The sequence below is a fragment of the Ylistrum balloti genome, unplaced genomic scaffold, assembly GCF_031769215.1.
Source record: "Ylistrum balloti isolate Yb309-2 unplaced genomic scaffold, AGI_CSIRO_Ybal_v1 Utg370006, whole genome shotgun sequence".
Classification (NCBI taxonomy): domain Eukaryota; kingdom Metazoa; phylum Mollusca; class Bivalvia; order Pectinida; family Pectinidae; genus Ylistrum; species Ylistrum balloti.
Window position 1 is genome coordinate 25997 of NW_026782081.1, and position 20058 is coordinate 46054.

Below are 20058 nucleotides of genomic sequence, written 5' to 3' on the forward strand. Positions count from 1 at the left end.
TAAAATACGCCTGGTATCACGTACTACTGAAAAAACGAAACACACATACCATTATATCTACCAACATAGACAATGCTTTTTCACTTTTGTGGTCATAAAATTTGTTTTATCCATTATATTAAATATCCCCTCCCTCGACGCATGACATTTGAATACTAGTAAACACGATAACATTAGTTTATATCTTATGTGATCCTAACACGAGAAACATTGGTCTGTCTAAGCGGGGGAGTATCACAAGTATATGAGTAGTTCTACCGCAACAATAATATCCATACACCCTTACGCACCAATGGACATATACTAAACGCTATTTACCAACTTATCTTCGTATCGAAGACGAGACAACTGGAACCATTTTTACTATTTATGGTTTTTTCCAAAGTTTGAGAAAGGTAAGTGTTTTTCAGTTCCATACTTTTTAAGGTAATACAAATACTATTCAGAATCCTTATGTTATTTCCTTCGATATACATCAAAAAGAGGTTTTGGGGAAAAATTAATTGGCCCAATTTTGTAATCGATAATATTAAGGTGAACTGATAAAGACATTATGTGAATATTTTAGAATTAATTTGTAAATAATGCCGATCTTATAATCAACACCTGTATACAATTACCCTGTCGGAACACCTGATCTAATTCTCCTTGTACTTTTTTTCATGCGTCTCCATGTAAATCTCTCTTTTGCCATCATTTTGCAATTGTTTTATTGAATTTGAGTTTGGATTATGATCCCATAGGGAAATAACTTACAGAGCTAAACGTAATTTAGGCTAGCAAAAACCTACCTTAGAGAGATAACATTACGGTCCTAAGTGATGAAACAGAATGATTACGCCGAATGAAATATTCCATAAGAGTTCCACTTTTTTCACGGTTTCTGTATGCAAGACACTTTTCTTATTTAAATCATTTTTTGGATTTTGTACCGAAAGGTTTCCAACATTTTAAAAATGATAATGCATTATTAGTTAGTAATGTTAGTGTAGTAAACGTAGTCTAAGTATACGAGAATAGGTTTACCCCATGTAAACCCTGTACCTCAAAATATCATATATTCAATCCATTCGTTTAATCAATATATTTACAGTATAAGGAAATAGCAAAGAAAATACCATGTCGACAGAATCTTAATTTTAGAAAAAAAAAAAAAATAAAATTCGACAAAACGAGGACAGGATATGAACAAACCTAACCTTTTTACATACAGGATCTAACTATGTGCAAAACATTGTTCTAAAATTGTCAGATATATAAAATTTATATAAAACCGGATGTTTCTGGAAGGGTAAGCGCATTCTACGTCATCAACGACAACTGCCACATATATTTCATTTATCAGCTGTCTTGCAAGGAAATAGTTTTATTTGGAGCAAGCCTTTGAATACTGAATCAACGGCTACATGTGAACACTGTAAGTTGGCGAAGCAGGTATGTTGCTATCTAGAAATGGAAAATCTACACTAGAGCAAATTGACTCATCACGGTTATCATGCAGCTTGGTGGAGATCTGTCTGTGTTGGTTTTATTGTAGGGAAAGAGATGAGAGTCTGATGTAGAAGAGTCTTTCGTGTTTGTGTTTCAATTGTGATGGATATATACGATGGACGTGGTGATCAGATCTATTTACCCAAACAGAGTAAACTGTTCACTGTAGACTATAATAATTTCGACCATCAGGAATTGACATTGATGTTAATGGACAAAAAGTCAATATCATGTTGATTTATTCTCTCTCTTTTACTGTTTAAAGACAAATCGTTTTTTTCTGTCTTTGACTGTTTCTGATATTGGTGTCTACTTTTTACCAACATTAAAACCAGATCTTGTGGACATAACTGCTTAAAGATTCCCGAGCTTTATCGCTCAAAAGTTTGGCGCCATTTCGTGACATTTTAGAGTAAAATATTTCCCAAGTCTCGGCTGTAATAGGCTTTCTGTATGTGGTGATGTCAGGTTACAAGTTTAAATGTATGCTTATATTTTGAAGCCGTTTCAGAAATAAAATCGTGAAAAACTTTGTATTCAACAAAATTAATGCGTAACCCACCGTTTTGTATGCTTATTAATAAATAGTAAATTCATAGAAATGAAATCATACTTAATCGAAAATTTCTGCTTGACTGACATTCAATTAGTCTTGTATCAGTACATACAATCAGATATACTTGATATGAATTTAATGAGAGTTACTTTAAGCCTATTTACAAAAGACATTATCTAAACACATAAAGTATTATTTTATAGAGAGATATATTAGTTTGGTTATGAAAACGATGTTATATCAACACTTGAGTTTCTAATTATCTAAATTTATTATTGTTCATAGCTTCAGTTAAGTTTTGTTAAGTTGTACAATTTATAAAAGGCAGGAAGTATAAGAAATTCATCATGAGTTCGATTTGGGTTCAGGTAAACAGCTTTGCCTTCCCTCTTTAGGAACAGAAAGAAAAGTAAGCGTACAGCCGCCTCCAGTGAAATGAACATACCCCTGGCCTACTTAATCATCTAAAGATATTGTCAGTCTGTATCATGTTTCGTATCTTAAAATTAGATTAAGATAATCATGTTTAACGGTCTTTGTAGAAGCTTTATATAAATTTGAGCATCACTGATGTAATACCGATATGATATTCAGGAAAATAACTTATCTATAAAATATATAGCAATTGTCAATACAACTTGACATTTTGATTCATGTCAAAATTTCAAAATAAGCAAAACCTAATCATGCCTACATTGCTAGAAAGTTTAGTTTGTCGTCAGATGATATTTCAATGGCACGAAATAATTGAAAAAACAAATATTTCGGATTGATTAAAAAAAAGGAGAGGGGATCAATGTATGTCATGGTAATCAAAATGAGAATTTTATTTCAATCATATTTTATATAGAAGATGCACAATTTTTTGATAAAGCTATCAATCGAATTTCAAATCCGAATTCCGTTGTGGTCGTCATTCTCTAAGATATATTCACTGACATATCATGGTATAACGCCGACTTTAAATTAGCTGAAGTATGAAAAATCAATCTTACTGGCACATGTCTGAACCGCTGTATAACTGTTATATAGCAATAAGATGAAATGCTTTACCACAGAATTTTCCTGTAACTCAGTAACCCAACAAAATAGTTGCCTGGATATTATCCTGAACATTTAAAAATTATAATTAAAATTCGATGACAATTACTTCGATTTTATTTTCTCGTTGGCCTACGTTATTTTGTTTATTTTGCAGAGTGTTTTCTGTCTTTCTGAAAAAAGATATCAAATTCTAATCAACAAGTGTGTAAGTCTTTAAATCAGAAGAGACTACGTTCATGGTATATACACACCAGAATGAATTAGGAATCACGGACACGACAAACTCTTATCTCGACCTTATCTTACAATGAAACCAACACGGGCATATTTCCACCCAAATCTGACGATTTCAATTTCCCTATTATGAATTTGCCATTTCTCTTTGGTTATGTCCCTACATTCCTAATCTCTGGTTGTTAGATGTGGCAGTTGATTCGATATTCAAGGGGGGGGGGGGGGGGGGGGGGGGGGGGGGGGGGGGTCCTAGTATCACGATGTTAGTATAAGACATCGTCAATTAACAAATAAATACATAACAGTGTTTCGAGAGATTCAGGTTGATAAAAAAATTGTGTGTAAGTAATAGCTACCTCATTGAAGAATATCAAATTTGAGTTTGGATTTTGATTATGTTCACATGTTGGTATTTTCATGATCATTCTTCAACGTATGTTGTTAACTTGAATTGGGGAAAGGATCAAATACAAGCTTTAAGCTTGTTTCCCGTCCTACATGTACTGTATGTTTATGTGATATTGTTCAATATTGAATAAATTCATGTTATGATTGGATTCAGTAAGACTGAAATTCTTTATCTGGTATTCTTGGGTAATTGCCTTTTCAACTTTGAAAAGAATGTTCATTTTTTCACTTATTTTAGAAGTTAAAATCATTTGAATATACCAGGAATCACATTATCTGTATCGAAGATAATCGAATTATTCGTATGGTAAACATGTCGACAGATACCATTTGGCCCGCCACTACTGTCCTACATGATGTTAAATACACACATACCCTTTTTTCTTCAAAAATCGTTATTTTCCGAGGACGCTTCTGACCATATTTCCATATTTGGTAAAAATACCTTCCATGTAACGATAGAAAACAGGTAGGATATCTCCATTGGGCTCTTCCCATCATGCTGCACACCCACTTTTAATACAAGTAAATTGTTCTTTCAAGGATTCTGTTGATCAATTACAATAACGAGTAATATTGTTGGCCATTCAATATGCATTCAAATAATCATAACATCGTTAATGTACAAAACAATACTTCTCGATATTGTTAATATAATAGTCACGGACTGAACATGACCACGGGTTTTAATAGACCTTACAATGTCAAGGGTAATTTTTTATCATGAGTAAAGCCCTTAAAAACATCCAGATCATCAACGACAAATAAATTAATGAAAATGATCTTGTTATTGTACTATGTAATATTTCTAGGCCCGAGCCAATATGGGAACAAGGTTATGATCAGAATGCTCATGGTTATATATATATATATACATATATATAATTCATTATTGGTTAATGAATATACAATATATTTTAGTGGGAAAGTATTTTTTCTGATCACAGTGTCGTTATGGATCTTCAATTATCGTGATGGATTCCTCATCACAGTCTTGCCCTATTTCATGACGTAGTGAACGTTTGAAGACGTTTTAACGAGATACTTTACACATTATAACGAGATAACAAATGCGTTAAAAAGAGATTAATAAGACATTATAATAAGATGACAAAAGCGCTATAACGAGATAGCCAAGGTGTTATAGGGAGAGAGCTAAGACGTTATAAAGAGACAACTTATGTGTTATAACTACATAACAAAGTCGAAATAATGAAGTAACAAAGACGTTATAACGTTAGACAGTTCAGCATGTCTGGAATGTTCATGGACAACGTGTGAGAGAACGTCTAAACCAGGCGGCAAATTTGCAGGAACTGGTCAAAGCCTTGAACGATGAATGAAGCGTCCTGAAGCTCATAGGATTACGTGTTCCATGTTATGACGTTGCAATGCTGTTTACTCGAAAACAGTGGTTATAACCGTTACAAATGGTGTAACATTTAAAATCGACCACAAAATCCATGAACAATAAATTGATCAATGACTTTATTTGGTTTTCATTAATAAATATTCATAAAGGCAGTAATGTATTAATCAAAACATAAAATAGTGTTTTCCTTCTTTTTTGGTTTCTCTAATAAATGTCATACAGATCCTTTCATACTGTAATATCTTAACATTTTCTTCAGCTTTTTTTTTCGTGCTTTTTCAAAGTAAGAAATATCGTGGAGACCTAATGTCGTGGATAAAGGTATTCTTATTGATAATTTTATAGTGTAGGCATGTTGATGCAAGATAGCCGTACATACATGTAATATAATAAATACTGGTAATGCGTAGTAATGTTTGAAATTTTGTCTTTGCATTTGGTGTCAAGTCAGTATGATTTGCTGCATACACATATCTATAAAATATCGAAGTAAACTTGAGGAACACGTAGAATTAAGCATAAGCGCATACATCTCTGAATCGTCAGGATCCTTAATTATATAAATTGCCTAGATACATTGTTACTAAGCAGTAGTGTTCTTGAAGTTGTCGAATATTGAATTAAATTTACTTTTCTGGTCCATATTTCATTAATGAGTCATAAATAGACATTCTATTGAGGTAATCGGAACGCCATCAATATTTGTAGAATTGCGTTGGAGAAAACGTGCGTGTTTACATAATTATCTGATGTAATGAGTTATAAATTTGTCTATTTCGTTTGATTAAAGACCAATTGTTCAATTTTTGTGATATTACTGTTGTCGCCAATCGAATGATCCATTCTATTATAGGAATGTATAAATAGCTTCATTTTTACGTAAATTAGAACACGTGGAGACATTTCTTTTATTGTTTCGAGAATAGCCAGTATCATAAATCTTGTGATATCAAAAGATTTTTTGCTATTTTGAAGATTAGAATGAATAAAAAAAATAGGTGTTTGAAATTGCAATCAAGAAAATTGTGGTTTGCTAGGTGATTTTTATTTATAGATAAAATCTCATTTAATGCCAAATTTACAGCTATCATAGTCACAATACATTTAATTCACCACTTAACGTTGACAGCTAGATTTGACATCTATTAGTGACAATTAACAAACGATGCACCACACAAAATCCGAATACGAATACATAAAGCTAGGATTACTTACAGTAAACAAAATAATAATAATAATGGTAGTGAGCAAAACCTAAATCGAACGCGCCCATGTGTAAAGAGTAATTTCTTTGGCTTTTACACAGGAAGATGATACCAAAGCCACATCAAAAGATAAAAAATAATTCTGTAATCTTTGACGTTTACCATCTGAATAGCGCCATTTTGAATGAACCACTTCTCGCAGTATTTTACCGTTCTATGATTTTATCTCCTAATTGAAATTAAAACTGTCAAAAATTTTAAAAGAAATAAAAACCGTTGTGAAAAAGAAAAAGCAATATTAAGCCATTATCGCAAGCTCCATCTTCACTTCACTCCGAAAATAGGCGAATTTCAAAGCGGCGAATAGAAATAATAAAAAACGTGATATGATAAATAAATAAATAAGATTTTATCTGATAAAATCCTTTTTGATATATAAGATTTCACCACCTTGTTGGCAAATATATTATGGAATGAATATTCGTTTTAAAAAGTTCTGAGAGATTCTTAGCAAATTCCTTCAATAAAATACTGTATAATTGTAAAATTCGTTTACTTCGTTGGCACTGTCAGTTCCAGAACTCCTGTATTAGCTACATAAGAAACAATTAAGTGGACATACATTTTCAGTATTTCCATGAAAATAACTGTCCTCGAAACCGTTTTGGGGTAAAAAAAAATACGATATCCCTGTAAACTGAATTATGTAACAAGGAACAGGTTTCTAAGCTATAACCACCTGTTATCTCTTAAATTGTGCCACTCTTCTATAAAATATGGAAAAGAGACCAATATGAATGACGTCATCAATCGATTGACCAAATTGCTTCCATAATTAGGAAGAATTGGGTAATGATACCTCATTAGTCTTTGTTGTTGTAATCACAATGAACCCTTGCAATCGGCGACCGGACAATTACTGAATATTAAAGAGGTCAATAAATAGAATTATATAGAATTCATAACAACTGTACAGAACGCGAAACTGCAATCCACATGTTAATCGTACTTGGTTTCAGGTCCACAGAGGACGATCAAGCATAAATTGGGGAGACTCCCACACTCATAAGTGCGTTATCAGATTCATTTTCAACGGCTTACACAAATGTATTAAGATATTAGATTTTAGATCATAAATCATTTTTCATCAAACAACAAAAGGAAATATGCATCTTAGCAATCAAAATCAACTTTAGACACATTTAAGAAAGGAAATATGCATTTCACAAATTGAAATCAATTCGGAACGCTTGGTAAGTGACAGATATTCGCTGTTTCGAAGACTATCATCGACCGTGATCTCTGGCACAGTATGACCACTGGGAGAAACAAGCATCTGAAAGAGACACACCCATGTCCATTCATCTCATAGTTATTGGGAAGCAATGAATGCGTTTCGATCATTTATTAAGTTGAAATGAAACGAATCCCTGTTGGTGTAACTACCACTTAATAAAACGGATGGAATTATAGTCTTTATGACATGTTTATAGATTTCCCAACAGAATTCATCAAAAAACATTATTCCCACGCAAAGACAGTCTGAGTGTCGTCTTAGCAGAGATTGAAATGTATAAATACTGGCTGGACTAGTCTTGGATTGATATCGCCAACATTCCATTTTATAGGGCTAACTTTTGCGTTGCTGCTTTTTTTCTGTAAAACTAAAGGTAAGTCTTTTCTTCATAATTTTTGTTTCGTTTGTATCCATTGTATGTTTAGTATTGGAAGAGCTGGCGTGTTAAAATATATGTAGACGAAAGTGCTTTGGCATAAAAATTTGTTTTTTCCCTCTTTTGAAACAGCTAAATGCAAAACAAGAAATCGGAATTCAAGAGATAAAGGTATCTTTCTATCGTCCGATTTTCATGATATAGATTTATAACGATGGAAAATAAAGTGATCTTTTAGTAACATAAAAAAAAAAACATTATGTTTACATAAGTATTTCTTTATTTGAAACATCTGTATGAATTGTATTTTATGGAAAGAAAATGACCTCACATGATTACAGTATTTTGATAGACGCATTACATCTATATATCTTGAAAAAGACTTTCTTTGAGAATTACTTAGTCACGAAAATAAATTATGAAATCAATACTGAAAAAGGGAATAAGCTATGGCTATTATCTATTAGAGTATAAACGGAAGTTAAGGATTTTGTCACCAGAGTCTGTCTGTAGGCAAAGGATTTTACATCTCCTCTATACTCAGTATGAAAATATTAAGAGATATCAGGTGATATACACTACTGGTGGACTATTAGTCCCCGAGGTTAGCTGTAACCTGCTTGTCACGTTTGATTCATACGAATGGTGCAACAGTTCAGAACAAATATTGACGCTCTTTAAAAATTAGCAGATATATGAATTTTATGAAATTTTCTTAATTATGGGGCAAGTCTACATTTTGACATTTCTTTCGATCATTTTGGGTTTTCTACAGTCGCCTCCTTGGTTTAAATGGTAACCCTGACTGATGAGACCTGGATAGACAAAACTGCTGTGTGATTAAGTTTAATTCATTGTTTGGCTCTGTTGTATTTTATCTAAATTTGTATTAAAAGGTGTTTTCACTTAGCTGTCTTTTGTGCAAAATACATAATTAATCTTTTTGAATTTTGTTCAGTTCTTAGTTATACTCTTTCTAAATCGGTCATTTTCTAGGTTTCAGTATTGTAGGACATTGGCATCACTAACGTTCCATAGTACTATCAAACAGCTGCATGATAATTCATATTTAGTCATACTGTATCTAATTCTAAAAAGGTACTATTCACTTTGTCTTTAATGCAATCTTCCAGATTTCAGTTCATAAACGTCTTTTTTCAGTCCCGGTGGTGTCCCGATACCTTCATGACATGATTTGATTCATTTGAACAGAATATACACATGCATTTTCAGATATTTTGCAATAATTCAATATTGAAAGATAAAAGTTTTCTTGGTACTAGACCTCTCTATCCGCTGGTTTTGATATTATTGCAAATAATTTTCCATGGTCACCTTCTAGTTATCAGCAATTTAACTCCTTATCATCCTGACAAGTCGGCGCTTGAAGGACGGAACAGATGTACGAGGTCTGATCGATAAGTTGTGAGCCTTGTATTGAAGATGTGAAGCGAGAGGTCCTTTTTCAGTTCCACTATTCCCTGGCTATTTAAGGCACCCGAAGACTGGTGTCATTTGGTCAGTTTATGTCGAAGAGATAAACATATAAATAAAACAAGGCAAGTGACTTTTGCAAACTGACAACACGCTGTAAGGGCAGTGATTCAATATTTGCATAAGAAAGATCTAGCACCTACGGATATCCATACTTATATGGTAGCAACACTAGGGAATCATGGCCCTTCATATGATAGAGAGAAAAGGTGGGTGATTGAGTTTAAGCGCGGCAGACAGAGCCTTGGGGATGACGCCCGTCCTAGAAGGCCTGTCACTGTTGCAACACCTGAAATGGTCAATATAATTCATGATATTGATATATTTTGACTGACAGAGGTTTGTGACAATGGATGAAAGGTAGGTTCATCATTTCACTCCAGAGGCAAAACAGCGGTCTAAGCAATGCAAGAACCTTGGTTCATAGCCTTCAGAGAAAGCGAAGACTGTTTCATCAGCTGGAAAGGTTATGGCCACGGTTTTTCGCGATGATGATAAATTATCTGCAAAACGAACAAACAAGCAATGGCACATATCACTTCTTTGGCAGTTAAGAAATAATATTTGACTCAAGTTTCACGGTTGCTCCGCCAAGACAATGCCCATGTACACAAGTCTGTCATCGCCACGGCTGCCATTAATGATTGCGGCTTTGAATTGACTGAGCATCCACCTTTTTCGTCAGATATCGCTCCGTCTGACTTTCATCTATTCCCCAAAATGAAAAGGGTCATGTCTGGTACCCACTCTCGGTCAGATAATGACGTCATACAAACAGTGGAGGATTTTCTGAACAGTCAAGAAAAGGACTTCTTTAAAAGTTGCATTGAAGCCCTTAAACTTCGGTGGCAAAACTGTATAGATACTGAAGGGGATTATGTTGAAAAATAATGCGATATGTCACAAGTCATACCCTTACATATAAGGCTCACAACTTCTCAATGAGCCCGTGTACATGTATGATGCAGTTTAAATAATATGATAATTTTGTTCCTCAGTGTATAATTCTAAATTTGTGTGTGCTTTGTACAATCATGGCATATTAAGACGACATGCGCAAAAATTCTAGAATTCAGTTATATGCATGATGTACAACAGGAATTGCATTGTTTTCTCAAATGAGATATATGTTTAATTTTGAATATCATTTGATTCTCCGTGAACGAAATGAAGACACATCTAGATATATCTAGGGAAATCTTTATTAACGATTTCAGTTGATGCATTACAAAAGGTTTTTCTATTCATATATCGTTTGGTAATCCATTTGTACCGAAGTTTGGAATGCAGAGTAGTATCATACTATAACTAGTGTCTTTCTTCTGGTTCATTTCAAATCGAGTAACGTTATCCCATTTAATAATGTCTATTAAAGACATCCGAAAGGGCTTATAACACCGGCGGTCTTCTAAAAGTACTTCAGTTAATTGTGAAGAAAGAAGAGTGTTTGGTTTAATGTTCTAATGGACTCTCATGGTACCAATGATACGTCAGTCGTCATTCTGTTTGTAAAATGATACCGTGTTTGTCCTAATATAACAACAACTTTAGACCTACACTTGTATATACTAGTCATTAATCTGAGAATCATATATAACTGGCGCCAATTACCATAATTTATTTCCTTATAATTGCTTCTCAATACAACACACGAAGAAAAGTACAGATATTATTACAAGATCAACCGTATTAACATATCAAAAATATCTGTTAAAGCAGCTCGTCATTAATTTAATACCAATATTGAGATAAAACAGAAACGTTTTATTCCGCTTTTAACCAGTTTTAGGCGTGGGAATGTTTGCATTGAGAAAAGCGTGACTTCAAAATGGTTATACCTTAAAAATATATTAATTTATACTTTTGTTAGTTATTCAGTTGTGGAAACAGAAATACGAGTTTCATAGGATTGGCTATTAATAGCAATAGGTCATACTATCTTTTGAAATAATTTAAAATATCATGTCCATATTAAAACAAGAAAAGGCATCATAATTCAAGCACAAATTTAACCTAACTAGGTCAAAATATGAACAAAAGAAAGATTTACGAGACACCTGAAAAAGTGGGAGGAGAATAAACAAGTTGTTTCCGAAGAGTTAGCGTCTTCTGTTTCATCAACGACTCCCACCATATAAGTATTTGTCAATTCAAATAAATAATGGTACCTTTCCAAAATGAGAGCAAGCTAAGCAACAACAACAAATCCGTTATACTAGCGATCATCAAGCACGTCCAGCGCCGTATCGCATTAAACGTAAAACATTCCCAGAAACTTTAACAACCTGGACTCTCGAAACCCTTTGTCTGAGTTTGTCTTGCACGGAAATCGTGGTACTGGGAACAAGCCCTTGGTTATCAAATCAGCTGCGCATGTACACGCCATAGGTTTGGGATGCAGAAATGTTGCTATTCAGAAATGGGAAATGCACAATAGGAAAATAAAATCATGTTTTAAATTAAATACTTTGGTGGAAATCATTTCCATGTCGGTTTCGGTGTAAGAAAAGATCGAGGTAAGCAGCTGAGGAGTCTGTCGTGTCCACGATTTCCAATTCTGTTTAATAAAAGCAATGAAATAGTCTGTGACAATCAATAGAAATGAAGACATATTTTCACTGCTATGACCAAAAAATGACAAAAGAATAACTGTACAAGATACCATTTAGTTTCATTTAAACGCATTTGCTAACATTGGATCCATGTTGTCTTGCCTTCAATTATGGGGGTCTATCAATTTCGAGATGTTTCAGTTTCATGATGTGTTTACATTTGTACAAACCTTTTGACCAATGATTATCAGAGTGACCGTGTGGTAGCGTGAACGGGGTCGAATTTCCTGATCGGATGTTAAATTTCCTTTGCCCTAATCCGGTTTCCTTCTATATTACGATCTATCGCGCACACCCATATTTCTCAAAAGTCGAAATATGTAACTTGTTTTTGACTTTTGTAAAATGAAGAATGAATCATCGAAATGATTATAACTTAATTCTGGACATAAGGCCTAACATCAATGTTTAAATGAGGACTACGTTCCTACAATCTACAAAAGACATCGGTATAAGTGCCAAACATTTACATTTATCTTACGAGTTACGGCATTAATTCTCGGTATAACGTTAGGTCCTCGTACATTCGACACTGTACTACTTGTAGACCAAATATTTGTCGCGTGGTATAACGTTTGACCTATGGAATGTTATTCGCCATAATCTGTATTCTAACTGAGATTACTTAGTCGCGTGGTATAGTGTTTGACCTATAGCATATTATACGCTATAATCTGTATTCTAACTGAGATTACTTAGTCGCGTGGTATAACGTTTGACCTATGGAATATTATGCGCCATAATCTGTATTCTAATTGAGATTACTTAGTCGCGTGGTATAACGTTTGACCTATGGAATATTATGCGCCATAATCTGTATTCTAATTGAGATTACTTAGTCGCGTGGTATAACGTTTGACCTATGGAATATTATGCGCCATAATCTGTATTCTAACCGAGATTACTTAGTCGCGTGGTATAACGTTTGACCTATGGAATATTATGCGCTATAATCTGTATTCTAACTGAGATTACTTAGTCGCGTGGTATAACGTTTGACCTATGGAATATTATGCGCCATAATCTGTATTCTAACTGAGATTACTTAGTCGCGTGGTATAACGTTTGACCTATGGAATATCATACGCAATAGTCTGTATTCTAATCGAGATAAATCGTAGACCAAACATTTGTCGCGTGGTATCAAGATTTGTTCAAAACAAAAATAACGAGCAAGTTAATGATTAGGCAATACATGAAACTAATCTTTTATAGATTATTGTTCTATAAGGAAAATGTATTAAAAGCCATAACGACCAGAACATAGCAAAATGATTGCTTCCCATGGATATTAATACATCCTAGTATTGTCCCCGGGGATCTGTGTATGAGCTTGAAACCTTAGAATAACCACTGCGCGCTCATAACATATTGACTTGGATTGATAAAATGATACTCTTAACAAATAATTCAACTGTACTAGAGGATGTTGTATAATCATGTCTGAGTGCTCGTGTAATTAAATCATGAAGAGTTTGAACAAAATTGCAGAAACCTTGATATTCGTGTGTTATAAAAACTTAGTATACCGATCCCTTTAATTGTTGTATGAAAACTCATGATAACCCTCGTAATTTTATTTTTTTCCAGGAAAAGGTTTGGTAACTTATGAAAACCCTCATTAGATTTCCATCATATTTTTTCTAGTGAAAAAGGGGGTTTGATAATACACCAAACGGTGATTATAAAGTAAAAATGGAAAAGTGAATGTGTATATATCATTGGCATTATTCTTTTAATTACCATCTGGGTCGATATTGTTGTATCAAATATTTTAAACATTTATCTAAACAATTTATTATTGATACAGATACATCGGATTCTGAAAGTGAAAATACATCATATATTTGCTTAAAATCTCATGATGGACTTAATAAAATTTTGAACACTTCAAAGTCAGTGTCAAAAGATATTTCTTTATTATTAAATAGAAGATATCTAAATCAAGACATTTTTAATTCAAACTCGTTTTATTTTTCAAAGAGGTTATCTCTATCAATAACATAACGACCACATTAAATCTTAATACAGGTGGTAAAGAGGCGACTGTATCAAAAAGAGGAGAATTAGCGTGGATACAAACAGTTTTTAGAATTTAGATGAAAGCAGCGATTGTGTTTACATACCAACTGAGTCACTATATCTTATATGCTTAACTCATGTTCATTTTCAAGAAATATGCTCTGAAGTTTTTAAGTTTAAAGTTAAGTGATGTATTTTCTATAATTTGTATATCTGTAAAACGACCACAAGTTGCAATAATTTGTGTCCAATCCTCTTGTCATATTTTGCAACAAAATATGTTTAAACTAATTATCATTAAAATTAAAGTTTAATACATAGCAGCGAAACGAAAGATTCGAAAACGAGTACTTAGTGCCTAAATTATTTTGACCCCTTATTTGTCTAATTTATTCATTGTTCATTTGTCTGTTAAATGAATGTGTTTATTAATTATAATTGTGTATACTTGTTTTTGTTTATAGGTAATGAAAATCCACACAATACGACAGACTTACAGTGTTACTGTCATCTTCTTCATCGTCGCTAGTGTCTACACAGAGGCCACCTTCACCCGCTCGCTGTGTGAAGGCAGATGTGAATCCTCCACCCCACATCTACAAACACTTAAGGATATGTGGCATAAAATGTCAAAACGGATAGGAAAACAGGGCAAGTATTTATCATACAGTAGAATTTTATACCTCAAAAACACCAGCTACTATGTGTAAATGATTTGTTCCAAGATAATCCTTCATGAAATTACGACATTTATATACTACATGCACTCATTCAGTTTGCAAAAAGGCAATTCTTTCATATCAGCATGACGCTAGAAAATATTCAAATCAAAGCTTAGGTTAAGGTAGGAAGAAAAAACATTGTCATAGGCAACATAGAACAAATGGTGATTCCTTTTGCCACAACCTTTTCGCACCATGTGAATTCTCTGTCAATCTATATTTAGAATCTACTACTTGTTTGATGCTTATTAGGTATAACTGCCGTTGAAATTGGCTGAAAATATCGCTAGATTTAGCGCGGGAGTAAACCGTTATAGATAACGGGGAAACAAATTGACTATTTATCAAGTATCCGTGTCCGAGACCCATAATAATACGCTGCTAATTAAGTATAAACAACATTTATTTTTCGTAGAACATAAAGCGACTTGAATCTAATAGTGATCGTTATCAGAACAGAACTTTGACTTACGAGAGTAAGTAGATTTCAGTTTAAACGGTGAGGATATTTTGTTGATGCTATTTTCTTAAGCACATTAAATCATTTTTTCCTATTTATTGATATCAGTGGAAAGCAGCAGCGGGAAAGTCTGGTGTTATAACATCATATATCGTTGGAAATAGTCCAGAATTGGCAGCATTGAAAAAAGAATCATTTACCACCGTACTCTCTTGAAATTTGCTGCTTTTACTAAATATATATACTGTAGATTTGTAATCTCCTTACAGATCAATCTGAATAAAAATTGTTCATGAAAAAAATATCTGCAGTTTATAATTTAACAGTATATTTCAACTAAAAATGACATATGAATTAAACAAATAGAGAAATCCAGTGGCTTTATACTGCCAATCAAATATGCTGAAACAGCTTATCTGTATTATTTCATTTGGAATCGGTTCAAATGACTGAAGTGATTTTTCACACATTCATTTTGTACAAGAATGATACACAACAGTAATCTTTGTTTCCGTAATACCAGACACTGATCCGTCAATTAAACCGGTCGATTCTGTCAACAAAATCTAAACACAGAAAATGAGATGGACAATTATGAGAATATATGTAGCATATAAATTTTATCGTTATTAGTGTGATGGCATTTTTATAAGTAGATCGGCTTTTATTGTACTTCTTTTAGATACACAGAATACCCAACAGTATATTAATACAAGATAAAAATCATATCAACAAATACAAAATGTATAAACATTTCACGTTGAAGCCTCCAAATATGGATTACCAGAGGGGATTTCATTCGTACGGCTTGGAATGTGGTTAGTTCAATGTCCTTTAACTCTTTTCCCACCGCGCCACCGCGCCACCGCAGGAAACATTTTGATGACGCAGAATTGTTCGACATTTTGTATCAACACCTCTCCAATGATGACGACAGTGTTACTCCTTGTTCTGATCTATAACTACATCTTGACATTATAGAAAGAGAAGATTCTGTACATGATGGTTAAGTATTTGCTGAGATTTTGGTACCAGGTTTTAGTGAATGCACTTTTTTCACGGGATTTTGATAACGTTATTACCGAGGTAATATAGTTGATATCATCCCTTAGGCACTAATACTGACAAATTTCTTCTAAATGTTGGTAGTTCTAATCACTCTTCCTTATCCTAATGTATAATTTTTTTTATCAATTTTCGGAAGCCCACAATTTCATTTTTGTCTTGTCGCGGCCGATTGTCAGAATTCCCCCTACATAAAATTACAAATTCAAGCGGCCCATTCAGGCAATGTTTTATATAGTTTACAACAGAGTGATAGTTATGAATGATATATCGATGGAAAACTAAAGCATTTTCCCCACACTGACTTGCATATGTGCAGTCGGGGGGTATTTTAGATGGATTTCGCATCGTGGCGGACATTACAAGAACTTGAAAGTAAAGTGTAAAGTTGCAAGGAAAGGAATGGTTAGTTAGTAGAAAAACTTTTTTATCGATGTATCAAGCATCTTTGTAAATTTCCCGAATGCTCACATATACAATTCAATTAGTTAATTACGTAAGCCATAGGACTTGTACAATACACAATGTTGACACAAATTAACATGTTAAACAGATTAATGATGTACAGGAGAGTAACTATATGTTATCATATCGTCCACAAACAAACACAAGAATCTGATATTTCTAAAGTGACTGAGAGCACTACTTGAAAGCAAATTTTATATATTTACCAAATTTACACAAATCTTTCCTGTTATTAACACTGCGCAATTAAACAAGTTCAAATACACCGGGACGACGAAAGTAATATGGCTACAGGCATCTCACCCGTAAATCTGCATAAATAGAACACTTACGTATAAAGTGAAACTCATCCTCAATATCATTAGTATGACATAATATACAAAGTCTATTGGCCCTTGATACATTATTGTATCTTCCACTATTAAGCTTATGAGAACTTCAACAAAAACATGAAATTATTCTCATACAGCTGATCGCGAGGATTTTTCATGTAATATTACAGCCCGAAATTATCTACTAAGTGCTCATACAATGTTCCTTTTGGGTAATTCTGTATTTTAGATAATAAATCTTGCACGTGCTAAATCATTATTTTTTGCTCTATTAACTAATACACAGTTTTACTTTCGTGACATCGCATAAATACCCTAATTCTAAGTTATTCAATTCTGATGGTGTATTTATAATCCAATCATCTTTATCAACTAGTCTCTGTTCATAACATTCTTTCAATATACAATGTCTGTTTCTTTCAATTTAACCCAGTATTTCAATGTTTTCATTTTCCGAACAAAATAAATGGGAAGTCTACCTAGTTGGTAATACACAAAGTCAATAAATGTATTTTACCCACGCCTAGCGTATGAACCTTTTCCACTTCTAAGGCTTTATTAAAAACACATACATGGTGCCACACTTGTATACCCAAATACACTACTTACATAGGTGTCGTACACAGAACATAATATTTCAGTATTAAATTTATGGTTCTTTAATTTTTTTGATAATGCAAAAGAGGCTTTCCATCCCTTTTATGTTACTAGATGTTGTGGTTTACAAAAAAATCCGTTAAAATTAAAATGCGGGATAATTGAATTCATTAACAAACTCTACCTCCTTTACAACATTGATTTAAAATCAAATCTTCAGTACAGCTTTTATCTCTTTTCAGATTTCTGATTGCAATATCAACTTCATACTTTCCGTAAATGTTTGATCTAATTCTTCAAATATTGTTAAATCTATGTCGTCATACAAATTATGTGTAGTAGCATCAATAACATCACTGTTACTGCCAACACCTTTTAAAATACTTTTAAAATTCATCAATACTAATTTCAGATTGGGATGGTCTGTTTTACACTCTCAAAAACATTTATGAAACTCCTTCGGATTGTTCTTTCTAAGGGCCCAACCATATTACTTTGCTGTCGATGATATTGCCGTTTTTGAATCTATATTCCAACTTTTTGTAATCCCATTTTCTATTTATAAGAATAATATGGTTCTCACTGGATTTAGAAATATTATAATTAAACAATGCATTTTATACTCATTACATCTCGTTTTACATTCTTCAGTAAATCACGGTTAGTCCTCTCTCGGATTATCGGAACTCTTCGGACTAATCCAAACGGTTCTTCATTTATTGCTATTTCGTGTCTCCGCGTGTGGTTTGAAAACAACAGCTATCATTTCAGACATATAATTTATCATTTTTATGACGAAACAAAACAGTTATTACCACTCCTTTTGTTTGGTGGTACACAATGTACAGACGTAATCTGCCGTGGGCGATAATGTAAAATATTTTTGGTGATTCCCTCACCAATATACAACAAAACGATGACAACTGGAGAATACAACCCTAATTTTAACTTTTATTTTCAGATATGTCATTTGAGGCGTTCGTGACGTCATTGGTGGCAGCTTCGGAGCGGTATACCTGGCTGAAGCCAGTACGTGGAGACCTACTCGGAATGATAGCCAAATACCAGGACTGTGTTAAAGCTTGTGAACACCAACACAGCAAGAGGACTTCCGAAAGAGCATCCGATTCATATGTCCGACCGGCACTATGTACGTAGATCTGATAAATGCTGATGTACATATTGCATACAGCGCAATGGAATCTTTATGCTTTTCCATATGAAATTTATACAACAGAATTTTGGCGATTAAAAGATGTCAACTAGTTCGAAATGTTAATATTTTACGTGATTACGTCATGACAAAACATATAAACAAGCACTCGTTATCGTAAACGAATCATATACGGAACTTTCTTTTTTATTAACGATACAAGGATAATTCAAATAAATGATAACTTTAAATAACAATTATATGTGTGTATATATATATTAGTTTATTTCTTAACACTTTTTGGCGTATTTACTGGAATATACTGGAATTATCAATCACAAATCTGATACAGATCGCTTATGTAATACTGGAAAAAATAAATAGAATAATTTAAAGTACTCCATTTTGAATGTACTAAGAATTCTTCATTTTTAATTTTCAGGTTTAACGAAGGATTTCTGCCTTTAGCTGATGTATCTATGGTTACCAAGAACTGTCATTACATTTTTTAAAAACGAAACTAAATTGCAAGCAAAAAGTTAACATTTAAGTATAGCTGAAAAGGAAAGTAATATCTAGAAAAATCTAAAGAAATGGAAATGTAAAAATGTTTGTATTACGTATTATGCTTTATAAGCTTTTACTGAAACATTCAGCTAATATTCATCTCTCCATTTCAATTTGTTATATGTGTAACAATGCTGCTGTAATTCCACATCACTATACTGTTTGTAACTATAACATGAACTAGTTTTTGCTAAATTTGCAAAGTTGCTCATTGCAAAAAAATATCGAAATTTTATATATCTGATAAAGCAGTAGAAAAGACATGACTTCATGCACGATTCTTTTACAAACAATGAACTTGGTAAATGATATAAAGTTGTGCGATATCGTTATTAAAGTAAATGTGATCCGCTGAGAAACAAATGTCTCTATTACAGTACTAGTACCTCGTATGCGTGAATTGAGGTAATGTAATAAGTCAGCTGTAAGAAAAGAACCCAGGTCTCTAAGTAAGGAAGTCGATTCGCAAAATAATAAAGTGACACAAACTAGATTTTTCATTCAGTTCAGCAACTTTTGTACACTGAACTCCAATTTCATCTCATATTTCCAAATTATTGAAATAAAAGAAAAAGTCTTGATATGA

General features: G+C 33.1%; 1 protein-coding gene across 2 annotated transcripts; it reads left to right on the plus strand.

Moving 5' to 3' along the window:
* The first annotated feature begins 223 nt into the window (after positions 1–223).
* Positions 224–20058, plus strand: LOC132548214 (uncharacterized). 2 transcript variants are annotated; one of them, XM_060212035.1, is made up of 4 exons: positions 224–395; positions 14576–14762; positions 18714–18902; positions 19348–20058. In XM_060212035.1, the coding sequence occupies exons 2-4, from the start codon at positions 14579–14581 to the stop codon at positions 19371–19373; spliced, it is 399 nt and encodes a 132-aa protein (XP_060068018.1). In that variant the 5' UTR covers positions 224–395; positions 14576–14578; the 3' UTR covers positions 19374–20058. The 2 variants fall into 2 exon arrangements, with proteins under 2 accessions (XP_060068018.1, XP_060068019.1); XM_060212036.1 differs by lacking the exon at positions 224–395 and adding an exon at positions 7363–7980.